Source organism: Scyliorhinus torazame, chromosome 11, assembly GCF_047496885.1.
Source record: "Scyliorhinus torazame isolate Kashiwa2021f chromosome 11, sScyTor2.1, whole genome shotgun sequence".
Classification (NCBI taxonomy): Eukaryota; Metazoa; Chordata; class Chondrichthyes; order Carcharhiniformes; family Scyliorhinidae; genus Scyliorhinus; species Scyliorhinus torazame.
In genome coordinates, this window is record NC_092717.1 from 17,687,795 (window position 1) to 17,708,717 (window position 20,923).

The following is a 20,923-nucleotide window of genomic DNA, read 5'->3' on the forward strand; positions in this document are numbered from 1 at the left end:
GCACTATTCCCATTCGTGACTTAAGTCCCACAGCAGGGGTGGGGGAAAGAGAGCAGTTCCCGCCGTGGAGGCTGACGGGAAAGCATTCCATATCCTCCATCCCCGCCATAATTAATTATGCATCCAGGGCTATTGTGCCATCTTCTGTTGAAGGGTGGGCTTGATGACGCACATCTCGCCCTCATACCCGGGTGCGGTATTGAAAAGGCACCCAACATCACTGTCCCACCATTGACTAAAGAAAACGAACCTCCAGGAACAGTCTGAGGCTGTACGTTGGACCTCCGCAAAGACACCGAGGCTGGAAGATCCACCTGATAGATGCTCCCCTCATCCATCCACTGCTGTGGTGCTCCAGGGTCCAGGGTCACTTGGGTTACCATCCCAAACACCGGAGGCAGGCCTAGGCCTTCTTTAGTTAAGTCACACTTTTTTTGGTAAACAAACATTGCGAAATTGACAGCAGAGATCAGAGAGCCTTTGCTGATAATCAAACAATTTTTCCTCTGGGGCTTAGGTGTTTTAGTACTCTAATGGGTGTCTGGGTTCTCAGCCCTGCATACATAATGAGGCTTGGCTGAGAACCCTAACATCCATTTAAGATTGTTGAAACAGCTGCGCCCTAGAGAAAACATTGTTTGATTGACAACTCCATCTCTCTAACCTTTCCTGTCAATTTGACACCATTTCACCGGTTGTTGTTTTTTGTTATTGATAGTTTTATTGGGTTGTAGTGAAATTCATTTTTTTCAACATAGAAGAAAGTTCTGAATGAATTATTATTTTTTTTTAAATAAATTTGGAGTACCCAATTCATTTTTTCCAATTAAGGGGCAATTTAGCGTGGCCAATCCACCTAGCCTGCATATCTTTGGGTTGTGGGGGCGAAACCCATGCAAACATGGGGAGAATGTGCAAACTCCACATGGACAGTGGCCCAGGCCAGGATCAAACCTAGGACCTTGGCGCCGTGAGGCAGCAGTGCTAATCACTGTGCCACCATGCTGCCCTGAATTACTTTTTTAAAGCTTTTTTGTCATACATCCTACTATCATTACAGGGCTCATGGTTATAGAGAGTGTATAATGGGTTAATGGGCATGGAGGTGCCGTAGTATAACATGGGGCCATGGGGCCGTGGGGGTTGTGTAGAAGGGCAGAGCTTGGCATGGGGGCATTAGGTACCATCGTGGATGGGTGAAGCGAATGAGGAGGACTTTCTGTACTTAACTTTGTAAAGGTTCCCCTCATGCAGACTCAGGTAAATGACTCCTCTGAGGGTCCATGAACCAAGATCCTTTAAAAACCTGACCTGACTCCCTGAAAATTGTGGAGGAGTGGGACATGCCTACCTCTGCAATGGAGCCAGCCAGGTCGGGGCGGGGGGGGGGCTGCTGGACGCAGGCTTTTGACAGGAAATTGCACGTACCCTTTAAAGGCATTCGTGAAAATCAGGGGCCAGGAATCATGGAATTGAGACCTATCCGTCATTTTAAAGGGCTGACCCGGCCTGACTCGGTGTAAATCCAGGCTAACATCCCAAGTGGCCCCTGTGTAGGTTATGCATTGCTGTGATTCTAAAATCAGAACTAATCTCTTAATTTATATATAAACATACTGAACAAATACTGAATTCATCTCCAGTTCTTCTAAATCAGCTGACTATTTGGGGCAATAAAAAAACCACAATGCCATTGTAATATTCATCGACTTATCTCTCGATTTGAGGATGATGTTGACCCAGGGTTGCAAGTTTCTGCCGTGGCTCTTCATGTGACCGAACTGTCCGATTCTCGACCAACAGATCTTTGGGCCCACAGGGCAGGACGTCCCACGAGGCAGTGGGATCCGGGGCACAGGATTTGCTTCCTTTTCTTTCCTCCGCGGCCACTGCTCTGCCTCGTCATTAAGACGTAGGGAATTAGGGTGATGTAGCTCAATGGAGAAGGTGGCTCTCTCCCAGTCTCTAAGATCAATGCTGTGGTGCTTCAAGGAGAGCTTCAGAATGTCTCTGAAGCGTTTTCTTTATCCTCCCCTGGAACGTGGCCATTTGATAGCACAGAAAAGGGTACTTGGTGGGCACGGTTTTCAGTCATTGCGGACATGGTCCATCGGTTTTAAAAGTATCCAATTATTTTTGCTGATTAAGGGGCTATTTAGTGTGACCAATTCCCCTACCCTGCACATCTTTGGGCTGTGGGGGTGAGACCCACGCAGACACGGGGAGAATGTGCAAACTCCGGGGCCGGGGTCGAACCCGGGTCTTCAACGCCGTGAGACAGCAGTGGTTTTTGTATTTGATTGTGACAATATTACAAAAAAAAGACAACAGAATAAAAAATACAAACAGTAAAATAAAACCATGAAAGGGAAAACAGAGTAATCACGTATTAATAAATAGGAAACATAGATACAGTTATGAGGCCTGTTTTACATTGGGACACCAGTGAACAGTTACCACAACTGTACTGTTTGGCTATTTATATGTGGCTCCATGGTATTAAAACATACCAGGGATGTGTTGCGGCCACCCAGGCGTACCCCATTGTTGTTGCCATGGCCACACCCATGGGCTCCCTTTCCTCCGGTGCCCTTTGGTTCCTCTGCCCTGCAACCCCTGCACTATGGCTAGTGTCTTCCCTCTTCCCTTCTCCTATCCTCTCCCCCCCCACCCCACCTCCACTCCCTTCTCTTCTTCCTTTGTCACTTTCGTTCCTCGCCCCCCTTATTGGTCGCTGGTCACGAACAGGTTGGCAAATTGCTGCCCTGTGTTGTGGAAGCCTTTTCCTCCAATCCTCTGATTGTGAATTTTAACTTTTCCAATTTGAGGAATTGCGCTAAGCCCGACAGTCAGTCTGTGGCCTTGAATGGGGTTGCTGATCTCCATCCGAGCAGGAGTCTCCGGCAGGCGATCAGAGAGGCAAAGGCTAGGCCACCTGTCCCCTCTCCCCGTAACGAGCTCTGGCTGTTCCGATACCCCGAAGACCGCCACTAGTGGGCATGACTCCACCCTCACTCCCACAACCTTGGACATGGCCTCGAAAAAGGCGGTCCAGTTCCCGACAAGTTTGGGGCAAGACCAGAACATGTGGGTGTGGTTGGCCGGGCCCACCTGTCACCGTTCACATTTATCCTCTACCTCCCGGAAGAACCCACTCATACGTGTTCTGGTCAAGTGCGCCCTGATGCATTAGACTCAGCCCTGTGCATGAGGAGATGGAGTTTGTCTTATGCAATGCTTCAATCCAGAGTCCTAAAACTATCTCCGTGCCTAGCTCTTCCTCCCATTTTTCCCGTGTCTTGTCCAGCGGTGCCTTTACTTCCTCCAGTAGTCAGCCATTAATGTCTGCACAGCTACCTGCTCCTAGTTCGTCCGATGTCAGAAGTCTGTCCAGCAGGATGTGTCTGGGTCTTTGGGGGACTGTCGCGGTCTCCTTATGGAGGAAGTTCCTTAGTTGCATGTACCGAAGCTCGTTCCCTTTCAGGGGTTGGAGCTTGTCTGTTACTCTGTCGTCTATTTATAGGTCCCCTACCATCAGTACCCCTTTGTCCTGTCTCCGCCTTTGAAAGGAAGCGTCTACTGTTGCATGGGTGAATTTATGGCTTCTGCAGATGGGGACCATAGTGGACATCGCACCCAGATGGAAAAGACTTGGTTCCACATCCTCAGAATGGCCACCACCACCAAGCTCCTTGAGTACTTGGCTGGGAGAAATGGGAGTGGGGCCATAGCCAGTGGTTGAAGGGATGCCCCTGTGCAGGAGATATAATAGATATCATAGAATTTACAGTGCAGAAGGAGGCCATTTGGCCCATCGAGTCGGCACTGACTCTTGGAAAGAGTACCCTACTGAAGCCCACACCTCCACCCAATCCCTGTAACCCAACAACCCAATCTACCCTAAGGGCAATTTATCATGGCAAATCCACCTAACCTGCACATCTTTGGACTGTGGGAGGGAACTGGAGCACCCGGAGGAAACCCACGCAAACACGGGGAGAACATGCGGATCTCCTCCATTCTCACCCATTGCGTCCCCAGCTCCTTGATCCACCCCCATACCTTTCTGCATTGGTTGCCCAGTTGTAGAATAGGAGGTTCAGAAGGGCTAAGCTCCCCCCCGCCACCCAATGTTCCTTCTTTGCAGGACACCTTTGTGGATTGACATGTGAGAGTACCTTTAAGAAATGGATGTTTAAGCAATGTACCTTTAGGAAATGGAGCTGATCATATTACTGAAGTAATGTCAGAGGGTGGGGGGGGGGGTAGCTGAGCTCACTTCTGCTTTAGGTTTCAGTTTTGAGGAGGCAGCTGGGAGTGTCTGTGTGTTTTGCTGAAAGCTGCAAGAAGAAACCCAGAGGTGGTCTGTTGATGTCTGCAAATCCAAAGTATGAATATATTGAATGTAACCTCATGGCTGTTTTTGAAGGTTTGAAGTCTTTTGGGTGTTTAAAGGAACAGTTTGAAGGATTATTTAGTGTTGTAGTCTTTTGGGGTTATCTTTGCAGTAATGGGTGATACGATATTCAATGTTTGTTTTTAAAAGATAAACTTGAGTTTATAGAATAAACATTGGTCGGGATTCTCTGACCCCCCGCCGGGTCGGATAATCGCTGGGGGTCGGCATGAATCCTACCCCCGCCGGCCGCCGAATTCTCCGGCACCGGATATGCGGTGGGGGTGGGAATCGCGCCGCGTCGGGCAACAGGCCCCCTCCCCCCGGCGATTCTCCGGCCCGCGATGGGCCGAAGCCCCGCTGTTGTAATGCCGGTCCCGCTGGCGTGAATTAAACCACCTCCCTTACTGGCGGGACCAGGCGGCGCGAGAGGGCTCCGGGGTCCAGGGGGGGGCCCGGGTGATTTGGCCCCGGGGGGGTGCACACACGGTGGCCTGGCCCACGATCGGGGCCTACAGATCCGCGGGCGGGCCTGTGCCGTGGGGGCACTGTTTCCCCTCCTTGTCGGCCATAGCCTCTGCGATGGCCGACGCGGAGGCGACCCCCCCCCCCCGCGCATGCGCGGGGATGACGCCAGCAGCCACTGATGCTCCCGCGCGGATTTCCCCCAGCCGGCGGAGTTCCTTCGGCCCCAGCTGGTGTGGCGCCAAAGGCCTTCCATGCCAGCCGGCGGGATGGCAACCACTCCGGCGCGGGCCTAGCCCCTAAAGGTGAGGGCTTGGTCCCTAAAGGTGCAGAGAAATCCGCACCTTTGGGGCGGCCCGACGCTGGAGTTGTTCCCGCCACTCCATCCTGCCGGGACCCCCCGCCCCGCCGGGTAGGGGAAAATCCAGCACATCGTTTTGTTTTTAAAATCATTTGTCCATAATTAGCTGTATCACACCTGGAGAGTGCGCCGTGTGCTTCCCACACCACAATCTAGTGAAAGTTGTGGGTCGGTTGAACTCCATGAAACACTTTGGGGTTCTGTAAACCCGGACCCATAACAGTATCCTAAGGCTCCTCTCCTCCCTCCCCCCCATCCCCTGCCTCGACCCACACACACACACAAACGTCACGATTAATTTGTCTATTTTGTTGAAGAAGGCCTTGGGGATGAAGATCAGGAGTGATCTGAATAGGACGAGGAATCTTGGCAGCACGTTCATTTTAATTGCACTCCCCACCCACCACCCCCAGGGAGAGCAGGAGCAGGAGTGGGTCCCGCCTCCGCAGGTCAACTCTTAACCTCTATCACTAGGCTATATCGGTTCCACTTGTGGATCCGTGTCCAGTCATGCGCTATCTGGATCCTCAGGGATCGGAATTTGTTTTGGACCAACTTGAACGGCAGCCCTCCCAGCTCTGATTTTGTCCCCATCCCCCCATGGATTCACAGGGAAGATTTTGCTCATGCTCAAATTGAGCTTGTAATCTGAGAAGGCTCCGAGCTCCCTTCGGAGTCCCATTATTCCTCCCATGGTGGCCAGGGATTTTGAGACGTAGAGGAGCAGGTGATCCATGGAGTATCTTCTGATCCGCTGGATAGATTGCATGCTGGGGGATCTGGTTAACCCCTTCCTCGAGCATATATCCAAGAGGAAAAAATTGCTAAGAACTGAGTTCTAATGTCACGCTCCGAAATGAGAAGAGGAATTGTTGAAGTGTTCGAGGAGGTCTAGTCAAATGAGATGGAGGGCAGAAGCCTGCCCACCGATTCTACCCTCTCCAGTTCCTTCTGTTGCCTCCCTCGCACAGAGCTCCTGTGTTTGCTCTTCGAAGACAGGAAGGTTTTGGGAACCTCCACCGATATCTCCTGTCTATTGTAATCCTATCGCAGACAGTGAAAGGTGAGAGAACCAAATAAGCTTTATTAAACATGCGCTGGAATCATAGTGCAGTATGGATTGAGGATACTCAACCCATCTAGTCTCTACTATTCCTTTCTAAGGGCAATCCAATTCCTCCCACTCCCCCACTCGTTACCCAGATAACTGCGATTTTTTTTTTTGTATTTGTCTAATTATCTTTTAAAGGCTACAATTGGACATGTTTCCATCGCCCGATCAAGCAGTAAATTCCAAATCCTAACCAGGGTTCGCGCCCACATGCCAGCCCTGGTGATTCTCTGGTCCTCTGGACTAGGAATCACGTGGACGGGGATCGTTACCGACATTTACCAGCGTGGCCCTGATGTGGTGGACCTCCTCGTGGGCCAAGGGAGTAACCCCTTAAGGGGGTTGCCCCCAAACTTCACCAGAGGGTCATGCCCTTCCCCCACCCACAGTGCCAGGCCTGCCTACCCCGCCACCAGCAAACCCCCTCCCCCACCAAACCCCCTCCCCCAATGATTCCCCCACAGACACTCCGTAAGTAAAGTGGCCTCCCACAGAGACCTCCTAAATATGGAGACCCCCCCATGATGCCTAAAATATGGTACCCCCCCCCCAAGTTACCCCTTAAATAGGAGGACCCTCTCTGAGATCCCCTAAATATAGGGACCCCTCCAAATAGGGAGGTCCTCTCATAGAGATCCCCTAAATAAGGGAACCCCACCTGGGACCCCCAAGTAAGGTGACCCCCCCACAGAGACCCTCTAAATACAGTGACCCCCCCACAGAGACCCTCTAAATACAGTGACCCCCCCACAGAGACCCTCTAAATACGGTGACCCCCCCCCCCACAGAGACCCTCTAAATACGGTGACAACCCCACAGAGACCCTTTAAATACAGTGCCCCCCCCCACAGAGACCCTCTAAATACGGTGACCCCCCCCCACAGAGATCCTCTAAATACAGTGACAACCCCACAGAGACCCTCTAAATACAATGACCCCCCCACAGAGATCCTCTAAATACGGTGACCCCCCCACAGAGACCCTCGAAATACAATGACCCCCCCACAAAGACCCTCTAAATACAATGACCCCCCCACAGAGACCCTCGAAATACAGTGACCCCCCCACAGAGACCCTCTAAATACAGTGACCCCCCCACAGAGACCTTCTAAATATAGTGACAACCCCACAGAGACCCTCGAAATACAGTGCCCCCCCACACAGAGACCCTCTAAATACAGTGACCCCCCCACAGAGACCCTCGAAATACAGTGACCCCCCCACAGAGACCCTCTAAATACAATGACCCCCCAACAGAGACCCTCTAAATACAATGACCCCCCCACAGAGACCCTCTAAATACAGTGACCCCCCCACAGAGACCCTCTAAATACAATGACCCCCCCACAAAGACCCTCTAAATACAATGACCCCCCCACAGAGACCCTCGAAATACAGTGACCCCCCCCCACAGAGACCCTCGAAATACAGTGCCCCCCCCCACAGAGACCCTCTAAATACAGTGACCCCCCCACAGAGACCCTCTAAATACAGTGACCCCCCCCACAGAGACCCTCTAAATACAATGACCCCCCAACAGAGACCCTCTAAATACAATGACCCCCCCACAGAGACCCTCTAAATACAGTGACCCCCCCACAGAGACCCTCGAAATACAGTGACCCCCCCCCCAGAGATCCTCTAAATACAGTGACAACCCCACAGAGACCCTCGAAATACAGTGCCCCCCCCCCACAGAGACCCTCTAAATATGGTGACAACCCCACAGAGACCCTCGAAATACAGTGACCCCCCCCCACAGAGACCCTCTAAATGCGGTGACAACCCCACAGAGACCCTCTAAATATGGTGACCTCCCCATAGAGACGCTCTAAATTGAGCATCCCCACACAGAGACCCCCCCCCCTAAATAAGGCGATTCCCCCCCCACCCCACAGACCCCACAGAAAAGAGAGTCCTGACAATGTGGCACTGCCTGGGTGGTACACCCTGGCAGTCTCGTGGTGCCTGGGAAGCAGCAGGAGTGCATGGTACCACCCTGCCCAGAGCCCGACCACCCAGCGGCCACGTTTGTGTGGACCAGTGCTAAACGACGCCATGGTGAGGTTTCCCAGATCCGGGCGTTCGATCCCTGGCCTTGGGAGACTCTGGCGCTGACATATTTCAGTAAACTTAGATATGAAAATCTTGATCCTGTCCAGCGAGGGCGAGATCCAGATCGCGACGTCTCGCGAACCTTGTTAGATCGCGCAAGGCTTCCCGAGCATCCCAGAATTGATCAGATGGTGAGTTTCAGAAATTTTATCAAGTGCCAACAGAGCCAGAGAAAATTTCCTTTCAATAATTTATGAAGTTTGAATAGAAACTTAGTTCTGTAGATAACCCAAATTGCTATAGACTAATCGCTGGAGGCCCACTGTAACTATTTCAGGATATTCGATCAAAAACTAATAATAAGAAAATTACTTTTGCCTACAATCAAGAGACCGTTTGACAATATAAATTGTCCTTTGACTTCAGTCAAAGTTTTGCTTTATAATGTTCAACATTTTAAAAATCATCGAGGTTTCCCAGTATTTTGCTGCTCATTAAACATCTCAAGCATTACCAGTTGGGTATCAGTTTGAACCATGCCTGTGCTGGATGTCTTCTCTTCCCACGTTTCCCTGTTAGTCTGTGAGAGCACGCTGGATGACTCTCAAGGTGAATGTGCAGGCTCAGTCGGCAGTTCGGAAGGCAAATGCAATGTTAGCATTCATGTCGAGAGGGCTAGGATACAAGAGCAGGGATTTACATCTGAGGCTGTATAAGGCTCTGGTCAGACCCCATTTGGAGTATTGTGAGCAGTTTTGGGCCCCGTATCTAAGGAAGGATGTGTTGGCCGTGGGAAGGGTCCAGAGGAGGTTCACAAGAATGATCCCTGGAATGAAGAGCTTGTCGTATGAGGAACGGTTGAGGACTCTGGGTCTGTACTCGTTGGAGTTTAGAAGGATGAGAGTGGATCTTATTGAAACTTACAGGATACTGCGAGGCCTGGATAGAGTGGACGTGGAGACGATGTTTCCACTTGTAGGAAAAACTAGAATCAGAGGAAACAATCTCACACTAAAGGGTTGATCCTTTAATACAGGGGTGAGGAGGAATTTCTTCAGCCAGAGGGTGGTGAATCTGTTGAACTCTTTGCCGCAGAAGGCTGTGGAGGCCAAATCACTGAGTGTCTTTAAGACAGTGATAGATCAATTCTTGATTAATAAGGGGATCAGGGGTTATGGGGAGAAGGCAGGAGAATGGAGATGAGAAAAATATCAGCCATGATTGAATGCCGGAGCAGAGTCGATGGGCCGAGTGGCCTAATTCTGCTGCTATATCTTATGGTCTTATGGACTTGGGCAACAAATGGCGTTCCACCAAAAAAAAGGCCTTGAAATTTGCCACAGGGGTAGTGCCATGAGAATGCGATGTCTGAAATTGCTGTTTCGCAGAAACATCAGCACATCTCACGTTAAACAGACTCACATTGCTGCTGAAGTAACAAAGAGAGGGCCCATCAGGTGGTCAGCTGGGGAGAAGATTCATGGATAGCATAAATCAGTGTTCACAGAATCACAGAATAATACAGTGCCGACGAGGCCCTTCGGCCCACCGGGTCTGCACCTACGTTTGAAAGACACCTGAACCGCCTAGCTAATCCCATTCATAATAATAATAATAATCTTTATTAGTGTCACAGGTATGCTTACATTAACACTGCAATGAAGTTACTGTGAAAATCCCCTCGTCGCCACATTCCGCAGCCTGTTCGGGTACACTGAGGGAGAATTCAGAATGTCCAATTCACCTAACAAGCATGTCTTTCGGGACTTGTGGGAGGAAACCGGAACACCTTTTTGAGCGGCTCGCAGAAAAAATACTTTTCGCGGTACGTCGATACACGTGACAATAAACAAATAAATAAACCCACGCAGACACGAGGAGAACGTTCAGACTCTGCACGGACAATGACTCAAGCGGGAATCGAACCTGGGAACCCTGGTGCCGTGAAGCAACAGTGCTAACCACGGTGCTGCCGTGCCATCACTTGGCCCATAGCCTTGAACACAGCCCAGCCACTGTTGGGCCGAATGGCCAGCTCTTGCGCTGAAAATCTGATTCAATGCAAAGTCTTCCAATGCAGCGCAGTTTCAAAAGCTGGGAACAGGAAATATATAATTTCCCCGAGTCAAAGTTGACGTAATTTATTTCCACGCATGATTCAAAATGGTGCTTGAAAAAATAGATACGAATGAGTGTGTGTGGCTGCAAAACCACTCCTGCGTTAAGTCAAAAACATGAACGCTCAGCATATGGTATAGACATAAGTGGCGTTTTAATTGAATGCAAGTATGCAGCGCTGACATTGGGAGAGCAGACTGTTTTGTTTTGCTACAGAGACAGCAAGGTTTGTTTCCTACTGGGAAGAACAGCAGTGCTAGATGTAATAGCTTAGTGGTGTTATTACAGTACATAAGCCTTTGATTAGAACACAGACTGAAGGAGTTCCCAGCTGGATTTAGCCGCCTGGCCTCTCAGAAGCACTTGTTACTCGTTGACAGATATAGAAATGAAGTTTTAAAAACATTCGGATTTTCAGTTTGTTTTTCTTTATTGAGCCCTGATAGCGATGTGACTTTTACAACCCTTATTTACTGCTCTCATGTATTTTGTGCCTGGTATCCGGAATGCAGCTGTGCGGGGTTACAGATTTGATGCACTCTGCTTTCAAATCTTCTATTGATATGTGAAAATTGGTGGTTGTTTACATCTACCTGCTTTTGTACAAAATTCTGAGGTCACTGCGCGGAAATTATACTTACATGCCCCCGGTCGACCCAGGTGCCATATTTTCCCTACCCCTCAATTCGCTCCTAGAGCCCTTTGTGAAAACAGTAACTTTGCTGCATAATTTAAAAAAGTTCCGACGTATATATTTCTTCCCCCGCGATCACCAACCAATGCGGCGCGACTGGTCTGACATCCTAGTTTGACTTTGATCTGCCCCTGCGTGTCTCTAGGCAACCAGGGGACACTAGCACGGTGACTCAATGTCGTCATGCTGCTCTCGCTGCTCTGTTGCCTGCGTGATCAGATTGAGAAGCATTTTGAGACCTGCAGTATGGGAAATGCAATCGTAAGCTCAGACCACTCCAGCAGGCAGCCTGTAGCAGAGGTGCCCCATGGACAGACAGTGAAATATTTAAAATTATATTTGTATAGAAATCAGGCACAGACTACATATAGAGCCTGATCAGTGGTGACCCAGGGTGGATCATTTCAATCATAGTTCTTCTATTACATAAGCTGCAAGCATTCACCTACATTGTATTCCAGCTCAGCCATAAAGGTCAAGGTATTTTTAAGCACAAAATTAACGGTTGGTACGATAGATACGAACCGGTCTTTTATGGTTTAAAAGATTTAAAATCTGTTCTGGGCCAAAGTCATCTCTGCAAAACAATTATTGGTAACATTCTGAGCCCTAGGTACATTCATTTGTCAAACTGCACACAGGTTTTGTCTCTGACTGTGAGAAATGCCTGTCACAAAACTAATGCATGGATCATAATGCTCATTGGCTTCAAATATAAAGTGCCCATCTGTGGTAAATGTTACTTCCAACTGAAGTAATACTGATATCCGATGTGATCAGGGTTAAATAGTTTGGGGGATAGAGGAAAAAGTTGCTTGTCAAGGAATGCGTCACGGGTAATAGTGTCGAATGGCTCTCTGAATCAAGCCAATTAAGGACAATAATGATGATCGAAGCACAGATGGCATGCATGGGATAGGATAGATTCCACTGAAAATCACCAATGTTGCATGGATGGGAAAAATCTACAAAAATATACCAAACCTTTGAACCGGCTTGTCTTTAAGGCTTTCTTTTTTCATCCCGCAAGTTATGATCTGCTTGCAAAAGATTGTCTTCTCCGACCTTTCCTGTTTTGCTAAGTGGGGCACTGAGTTTGAGCGCAGTGTGAGAATCATTAAGTACAGAAGCTAAAACTTACAAGGTAGCAAAACTGACATGCTGTACTGGTGTCAGTTTCAGAATTAACATTTTGGTTCATGTGCTTCTAATAATCAGTGACCCTTACTTCATGTGCTTTCCACAGGAAATGGATACAGCAGAAATTACTTTGACCTACAGATGTATGAGGGAATAGACCCAAGGCAGTATAGGATAGAGGTCAGCGCAGAAGATGAGTGTGAATTAAGTATGTAATTTCTTGTCATTATATTCTCTTCAAATCACTTTAATGAGGTGGGAATGACCGTCTGTAGTCTAGCCTACTTTTACGGTTTTAAGATGATAACTTGTTTTCTTATCCAAAGTTAGCATTAAAGGTGCATTGTTAATGTGTCACGTTGGATGTGTGAGCTATCTGAGAGCACGCTATGTGTTGGCACTCTGATATTAATATATTTAATGCTAGACTAAACTGACTATTAGTTTCATTTCTCGTTTTAAATTAAACTGAGGTGTTTGATGTCTTCATATAAAACTCTTTGTCCAATTTCTTGAGGCTCTTACAGAGCATTTGTCGCAAATCATAGTATTAAAAATGAATTAAATTGGCCCACATTTTAATTCTTGTAACATCAGTTAATGGTAGCGTACCATTTCATTCTTCCAGGTTGGGAACATTACTTGTAAATCTTCAGAGAAATTTGTGAACATTTGAGAAGATTTTGACTAATTTATAGGATCTAGGAGGAGGATTTCTACAAGTTCAAGAGGAAAAGCTGATTTGCTGTTCAATGGTCCTGATAACCCTGCTTCTAAATCTCATGGAATACGCAGTGCGCTCTTTCGAAAACAGATGCTTTCTGAGTGGTGGGAATGGCTAGGGTGGCGGGAGAGGCAGGGGGTGGGGGGGGGGGGTGGGGGGGGGGGGGGTGGGGGGTGTCATGGTAGGGCTTTCCTAAAGAGTATTGAGCTTAGGAATTGGTGGAGGAACGATGAGCAACCTTTCCCTCTGAGTTGCATGAATGCATGACCGTGTTGGAATCGGGAATGTGCTGCACATGGGACACACAAGCTGAGCATAAGCAGCGGTCCCTTTAAGGGGCAAGCAAGTGTGGCCGCATGGCAGTCTCACAGGGACCACGTAGAGCAAGAAATGATCCACAAATAGTGAAGAGCAGTTAGACGGAGCAGTGCCGTTATCCATCTGGTTTGCCTTCTACCAGTCGCTGGTCACATAGTGGGGATATTGACCAATGGTAGCATTTCATCTCTATTATTCAGTCTATTGCAGACTCCAATATGAGGTAGGTATAACCCCAATGGTGGGAGAAGCCGAGGGGACCTTTCGATCCGAACTCGCTTGTCCCTCTCATGAATGCGACAATGTGTCACATGCCATGCTTCCTTTATTACAGGACATTCAAAATGGGGTACATCAGAAATGCTCACTCGCCGTCACAAGAAATGCCTGAAGAAAGCGTTAGTTGAATAAAGGTTATGTGATATCTTTGATTTTTCACATCTGGTCTCATTTCCACCTAGGCTGCTTGCTATCCCGTGTTCTCCTTCTGTTAAGCAGGGCGACTCTGCTGAGTTCTGCATGGCCGCCAGCCATGACACTTTGCTTCGAAATTTCCTTCGGCGTCAAGGCCTACTAGCATATTAACAGGATGGGCAGGGATTGCTGTTAACTGGATATGTTCCCCATTAGTCACACTCCAGGTGCTTCTGCAAATAGAGATGCAAACATTTGGATTTGTTTCCTTTGCAGTTAACTTGAAAGAAAGAGCCAGGTCTGGAAAGTTAATATCCTGCCAGTGCCATTTCTGGTGTCCCTAGCGTACTGTACATCTGCACGAAGCAGGATACTGTACTTTAATGTGCAGGAGGGGATTTACCATGATGGAAAACATTGTTTTTTCGACAGCAACCAGTCACAAAGTGCCCTTTCTGAAACGGGACCCATTTCATAGAATCATAGAATTTACAGCGCAGAAATGGCCATTCGGCCCATCGAGTCTGCACCGGCCCTTGGAAAGAGCACCCTACCCAAGCCCATGCCTCCATCCCCATAACCCAGCAACCCCACCCAACCTTTTTTGGACACTAAGGGCAATTTAGCATGCCCAATCCACCTAACCTGCACATCTTTGGACTGTGGGAGGAAACCGGAGCACCCGGAGGAAACCCACGCAGGCACGGGGAGGACGTGCAGACTCCGCACAGACAGTGACCCAAGCCGGGAATCGTACTTGGGACCCTGGAGCTGTGAAGCAACAGTGCTAATTACTGTGCTACCGTGCCATTTCTACTACTTTCTTCCATCCTTGGCCAAACCATTTGGCAGAGGGCTCCGGAAGCTGCCAGATATCTCATATTTACCCCCCCTCCAACCACACCAACTGCTTGTCCCTATCTCCCAACCTAAATGTGGTGCCAATGATGTGGACTCTAACCCACCTTATTTAAACAGCCTGATCCTAATGGATTCCATGGGACCAGATGTTTAAACAAAGAAGAAATCTCGCTTTGCCAAAATGAAGTTAGTGGGTGGAATTCTCCTAATTTGAGGCTAGGTGTCATGGCAGAGGTGAGAATGTGCAATTTTCCCACTCTGGCAGCCAATGGGAAAACACGTCAAATCCTTTGTCCCTGATTATGCAGCTGGGTGTTTCACGCCGTTTTCAGTGGCTGGGACGGGCCTGCACGGTGTGTCGTGCACTGTCGTGTCCAGGTGCCATATTGAAAGTGTAACCAACATCACAGACCCACATCACAGGAGAAAGAAGGTGGACCTCCCTGAGAATGAAGATGGATCTCCCGGAACCTTCTGAGGCTGGAAGACGGATCCCCCTCCAGGACACCCAATCTGGAAGGTCCACCTGCAGATACTCCTCCCGACCCACTGCTGTGCTGTTCCCAGGTCCAGGATTGCAGGCGGCCACCATCCTGCACTCCCAGAGGCAGCCCCAGGCATTGTTCAGATGAGTCTCATTAACGGGATACAAATGAGGCTCATGTTGGCCTCTTGTGGGCTTTCCAGCGGCCATGGTGGGCACCAGCAGAGGATCCCACTGTAAATTCCCGCTGGCGTGAAATCGATTGCTGGGCCTCCTGCCATATTCTCCCCCACGTCCGCCATTGAACACGTTGGCGGGGACTTGGGAGAATTCTGCCCAGGTTGCTCTACTGTACAAATAGGATAAAGATTTCCTCCCTCGGGAAGAAGAACCACTCTCCTGAATTGTAATTGTTTTAGAATTTAGCCATGAAGTGTCAGAATATACTCAACTGAGGGTTTGGACTAACAGAATATTCGATTTTGAAATGCATATCATTTGAGCCTATGGCTTTGAGTTGAGTTTCTTTGTTGTTGGTCTCTGTTAAGAGTACATCTAATACTTCACTTCTTCCACTATTCAACCCGTACCCTCCAATTCTGATAATTTCATCAGAAACACATGGGTTATGTGTGAACATAGGCATTTGATCCTGGGGGAAGATTCAACCATAGATAATTCAGGAGAAACACCTTTACCCAGCGAGTGTTGAGAATATGGAAAACGTTACCACAGGGAGCAGTGGATGAGATTAGAATGGATGCTTTTAAGGAAGGGCTGGATAAACACCTGAGGGAGAGAGGAGTGGAAGATCACGCTGATAGGGTTAAATGATGAGGAGTAGGAGATGGCTTGTGAAGAGGATAAATGCTGACCTGCACCAGTTGGACAAAATGGTCTATTTCTCTGCTGTGCTGTGCATTCCATAATGCTGCCAAATCATATGTCCGGAAGGACTCCGTGACTGCAACTGGTGTTAAATGCCTGACAGCCAGACGGTGAAGGAAGAAACCAGAGCAAGTCTTTGCTTGGAATAGATTTATTCACAGAGTGAAGGGATATATCTCTACTCCACTCCTGTGTCAGTGAGCGTCTCTTTAGATGTGTTCAAGTAACCAATCAGTGCCCTCCATCTGTATGTACATGGCGGCAATGGATACAATTAAAATTGTGACTAGTTAGTCCTCCATTTCTAGCCTACATACAACTGAGAATATTTGCAGACCCCTATACCTGGTCTAGTTGAGGTTAAGTAGGTCAGCATTTTTGACCAGGGCCTGAATTTAGGCTTGCTTGTATGGATCAATAGCAATGAGTAATATTTGAGTGAAGCAAGATATCCACCCCAGAACAAGTATACTGCGTGATTATATGAAAGTGAAATGATTCCTCTGTTAATCAAGACTAGTTTTTGACTGTAAGTAATGAAGCTAAACAAGAAAGGTCATGAGTATTTTAATTTTGCACAATGTTGGCTAAAACATTTTCCTGCAGGCGGGATTATTTTCAGTTTTTGGCACCCGATGTCCGAATCGAGTCTCCCAGGTTAGCTGGAGCACAGACAAGGTATAAAATTAATCCCCTTCTCCTTCACTTCAAAAATGTGTCCGATCCTCATATCTCAATAAAGCACCCAATGTTACACCAATATGGGTGATTGATACTATTCTAGCCATGCCGGAGAAACATCCGAACATATAAATTGGGGCAGCACGGTAGCATTGTGGATAGCACAATTGCTTCACAGCTCCAGGGTCCCAGGTTCGATTCCCGGCTTGGTTCACTGTCTGTGCGGAGTCTGCTCATCCTCCCCGTGTCTGCGTGGGTTTCCTCCGGGTGTTCCGGTTTCCTCCCACAGTCCAAAGATGTGCAGGTTAGGTGGATTGGCCATGATAAATTGCCCATTGTGTCCAAAATTGCCCTTAGTGTTGGGAGGGGTTACTGGGTTATGGGGAATAGGGTGGATGTGTTGACTTTGCGTAGGGTGCTCTTTCCAAGAGCTGGTGCAGACTCGATGGGCCGAATGGCCTCCTTCTGCACTCTAAATTCTATGATTCTATAAATTGGGAGCAGGGGTAGGCCACTCGGCCCCTTGAGCCTGCTCCTCCATTCAATAAGATCATGGCTGATCTGATAGCAACTTCAACCCCACGTTCCTGCCTGCCCCCGTTAACCTTTCACCCCACCTTGTTAATCAAGAATCTATCTACCTCAGCCTTAAAAATATTCAAAGACACTGTGTTATATATTTATAGTGATTTCTTACCAGCAGCGTTGAATAGGGCATGACAGCATCGGAGGTGATGTCATCGACCGTTTGCGTGGGTAACTCCGCAGAGTAGGTCTTCAGCCTGTACTACACACATCTCCTTAATAAAGCTCCTTAGTTTGTTGAACCCTCGTGGCCTCCTAACCTCAATCCTGCAAACAGCAAATACACAAAAAAACTGGCGATGAGAATGGGATCGTATGGTGGGAAATCAAAGCAAAACACTGCGTCTTCCACCAGGGATGAGAAGGTCTTGCAGGAGAAAAATGAGTGCCTGCCATGATCATAGCACAGACTGGGCATGTCTCCTACACCATCCAAACCTGCGACGGTGTCATCTAGAGGACGCACACGGATCAGCTGTTGGCGGGGAGAAACAATCCTTCAGGAGCAGAATCTGCGGAATGTCCGATTCCAACTGTTCCGAGAGACGACCTGGACTTTCCCGAAAACCTGACAATGATGGAACCGATTGCGGGAAACAGTACCTCGATTGCAAATCAAGCACCGAGTCAACCTCGAATCGCAACGTCGACTCCGGTTAAAACAGCCACTGACGACATTCACATTGAGCCGAAGACACCAGAGGTTACAGCAACTGCTAAGAAGCAGCTGCCTGAGGTTCACCGCCAACCATACAGAGAATGACGACCTCCAAATCGTCTGACTTATTGACTGTTGTTGTTGATTGATTGTTCATGTTAATCTTGTCTAATATGTTGGGGATGTTTGATTTAAAGGGGAAGGCCCCAGAGACTCATAACCCTCTCAGAGAAACGTTTAAAGTGACTCTCTAGTTCTAGATTTTCTGACAACAGGAAACTTCATCTCCACATCCACCCTGTCAATACCCCTCGGGTATTGATCAAGTCCTCTCTTACTCTTCTAAACTCCAGTGGACAGAAACCTAACCTCTCCAACCTTTCCTCATTAGACAACCCACCCATTCCCAGCCTAGTAAACCTTCAATGAACCGCTTCAAATGCAATTACATCTCTCCTAAAGTACGGAGACCAGTACAGTACTGTACCGAAAGGAGAATATACTCACCCTGTTCCGGTTAATATGTATTGATGGATCAAATTGCGGTTCTAGATGAACCGGAAATTGGTTCCAGTAGATACGGACGGTTTATGGAGCTATGCTGAGTATAGCTGGGAGATATTGAAATTAGGAGGGTCCATGAAATCTGCAGTCCAGTGGTGGGCAGCCTCCGGCCCAGGCATCACATTGCTGCCCATCAGGTTTCAAAGTGTAGCCCGTGAGACATTTTGTTGACTTCTGCCCATGAGCCGCGTTGCCAAGATCCGCTGATTTCCGTCTGCGTGGCTGTTTTCCTACCGGTATGACTGAGGCGATTCACACGCAGAGCAAGGGCGAGTGAAGTAAGGTGCGTGCTGATTGCTCATAACATTGACCGTGAGAGCCGTGTGCTCCCTCTGCTCTCAAGGTGCAAATATTTCTTTTGTTTTTACCATTTGAAGTTGGTGGAAGTTCTATTAATATAGAAATGATTGTGCATTTTCTATAACTTGTTACGAAATATTCGGCATTAAATGTATCTTATTCAAAGGTCATAGTTAATGAACAAGAGGCTGTACGGTGGCACAGTGGTTAGCACTGATGCCTCATAGCACCAGGGACCCGGGTTCAATTCCGACTTCAAGTGACTATCTGTGTGGAGTTTCCACTTTCTTCCTGTGTCGTGTGGATTTCCTCCGGGTGTTCCAGTTTCCTCCCACAGTCCAAAGGTGTGCAGGTTAGGAGGAATGGCCACGCTAAATTGTCCCTAGGTGGGGTTACGGACATAGAGTGGGGCGATTGGGCCGAGGCAGGGGGCTCTTTCAGAGAGTTGGTGCCGACCCGATGGGCTGAATGGCCTCCTTCTGCACTGTAGGGATTCTATGATTCTATGAAGCCCGATTTTGATCTTGCGGCCCATTGAGATGAAGGAAGGTCACTCATGCGGCCAACTCAACAGCCTAGGTTGCCCATTGTGTCGTCCATCCGACTGGTGATCGCAAACCAACTGGGCTTAGTTCTGGAGACTATTTAAACATGTCGTGCATTTGAATAATTGTGGTTAAAGAGGCTTAATTAGGGGGGGGGGCCTTATCCCTCTTCCCTTGTCAAGCTACAGCATCACACTACAGGGAAAACTGAGAGGAATGTAGTTTCTTCTCTGTGGTCCTCTTTACCAACATCAGTTGCCTGTACGTCAGTAATAAACATTGCAGCGGGTTCCTGGGAGTGTTTTCCTAACGATCACAGTTTGCTGTGCCGTTTTCCTTTGCGCTGCTACCAATGGGTTCTGCCAAAAGGACGTGCCTTTCATTATTCCGTCTCTGTTGCGATAGCATAATTTATTGCACATTTTCCAGAGGTATTAGATTTCATTAGTATACTTCCTCTGTCCATTATTAAGTACAAAAATGCCCCGAGGCTAACTTCCTCGCCTGTCATGTCTATTAAATATTGTGAACCCACAAGTAAAAATGGTTGTGCGTTACGCGAGCCAACAATGGGTTTGAAATACAAGTGTATAATTACATCATCCTGTATTGAAAAAGATGATACATGGTAGCTTCTCATTTTAATTAAAGAACTCAAACCTCGACCTATGCACGGTGACAGCCTAATTATATGGGGCTCAATTCTATAATTTGTTTGCAATAAATGCTAAACTCTGTATGTTTGGATCCTGAATATGCTTAAGTAAATAAAAGACGTTACAGATTAATTTTAATAATAATAATCATAATAATAATCTTTAATATTGTCACAAGTAGGCTTATATAAAACTGCAATGAAGTCACTATGAAAATCCCCTAATCGCCACACTCCGGCGCCTGTTCGGGTACACCGAGGGAAAATTCAGAATGTCCAATTCACCTGATAATCACATCTAAGAAGCGATTCTATAGACTCTGGAACAGTCCCTGCAGATTGGAGGTAGCTCATGTCACTCCAATATTCAAAAAGGGAGGTAGAGAGAAAGCAGGGAATTGGAGACCAGTAAGCTTAACATCAGAAGTGGGGAAAATTCTTGAATCCATTATCATGGACTTTATAGCGGAACATTTAGAAAGCAGAGACACGATTAGTCAGAGATGGATTTATGAATGGGAAATCATGCTTGACAAATCTGTTGGAATTCTTTGAGGATGTAACCAGTACAGTTGACAAGGGGGAGCCAGTCGATGTAGTGTATTTGGATATTCAGAAGGCGTTTGACAAAGTCCCGCATAAGAGATTATTGTGCAAAATTAAAGCGCATGGGATTGGGGGAAGTGTGTTGAGGTGGATAGAAAACTGGTTGGCAGAGAGGAAACAAAGATTAGGAATTAATAGGTCCTTTTCAAATTGGCAGGTAGTAACTAGTGGGGTGCCACAGGGATCGGTGCTGGGACCCCAGCTATTCACAATATATATTAATGATTTAGATGAGGGAACAAAATGTAACATCTCAAAGTATGCAGGTGATAACAAGTTGGGTGGGAGGGTGAATTGTGA

General features: G+C 47.7%; 1 protein-coding gene across 1 annotated transcript in view; it reads left to right on the top strand.

Moving 5' to 3' along the window:
- The window catches only part of LOC140386083 (orofacial cleft 1 candidate gene 1 protein homolog), a 56,321-nt gene extending 42,528 nt beyond the window's left edge, over positions 1 to 13,793 (top strand). Inside the window, exons 5-6 of the mRNA XM_072468661.1 lie at positions 12,447 to 12,548; positions 13,717 to 13,793. Coding sequence (XP_072324762.1) covers positions 12,447 to 12,548; positions 13,717 to 13,793 — 179 coding nt within the window. The remainder of the gene's footprint in view (positions 1 to 12,446; positions 12,549 to 13,716) is intronic.
- The last annotated feature ends 7,130 nt before the right edge of the window (positions 13,794 to 20,923 follow it).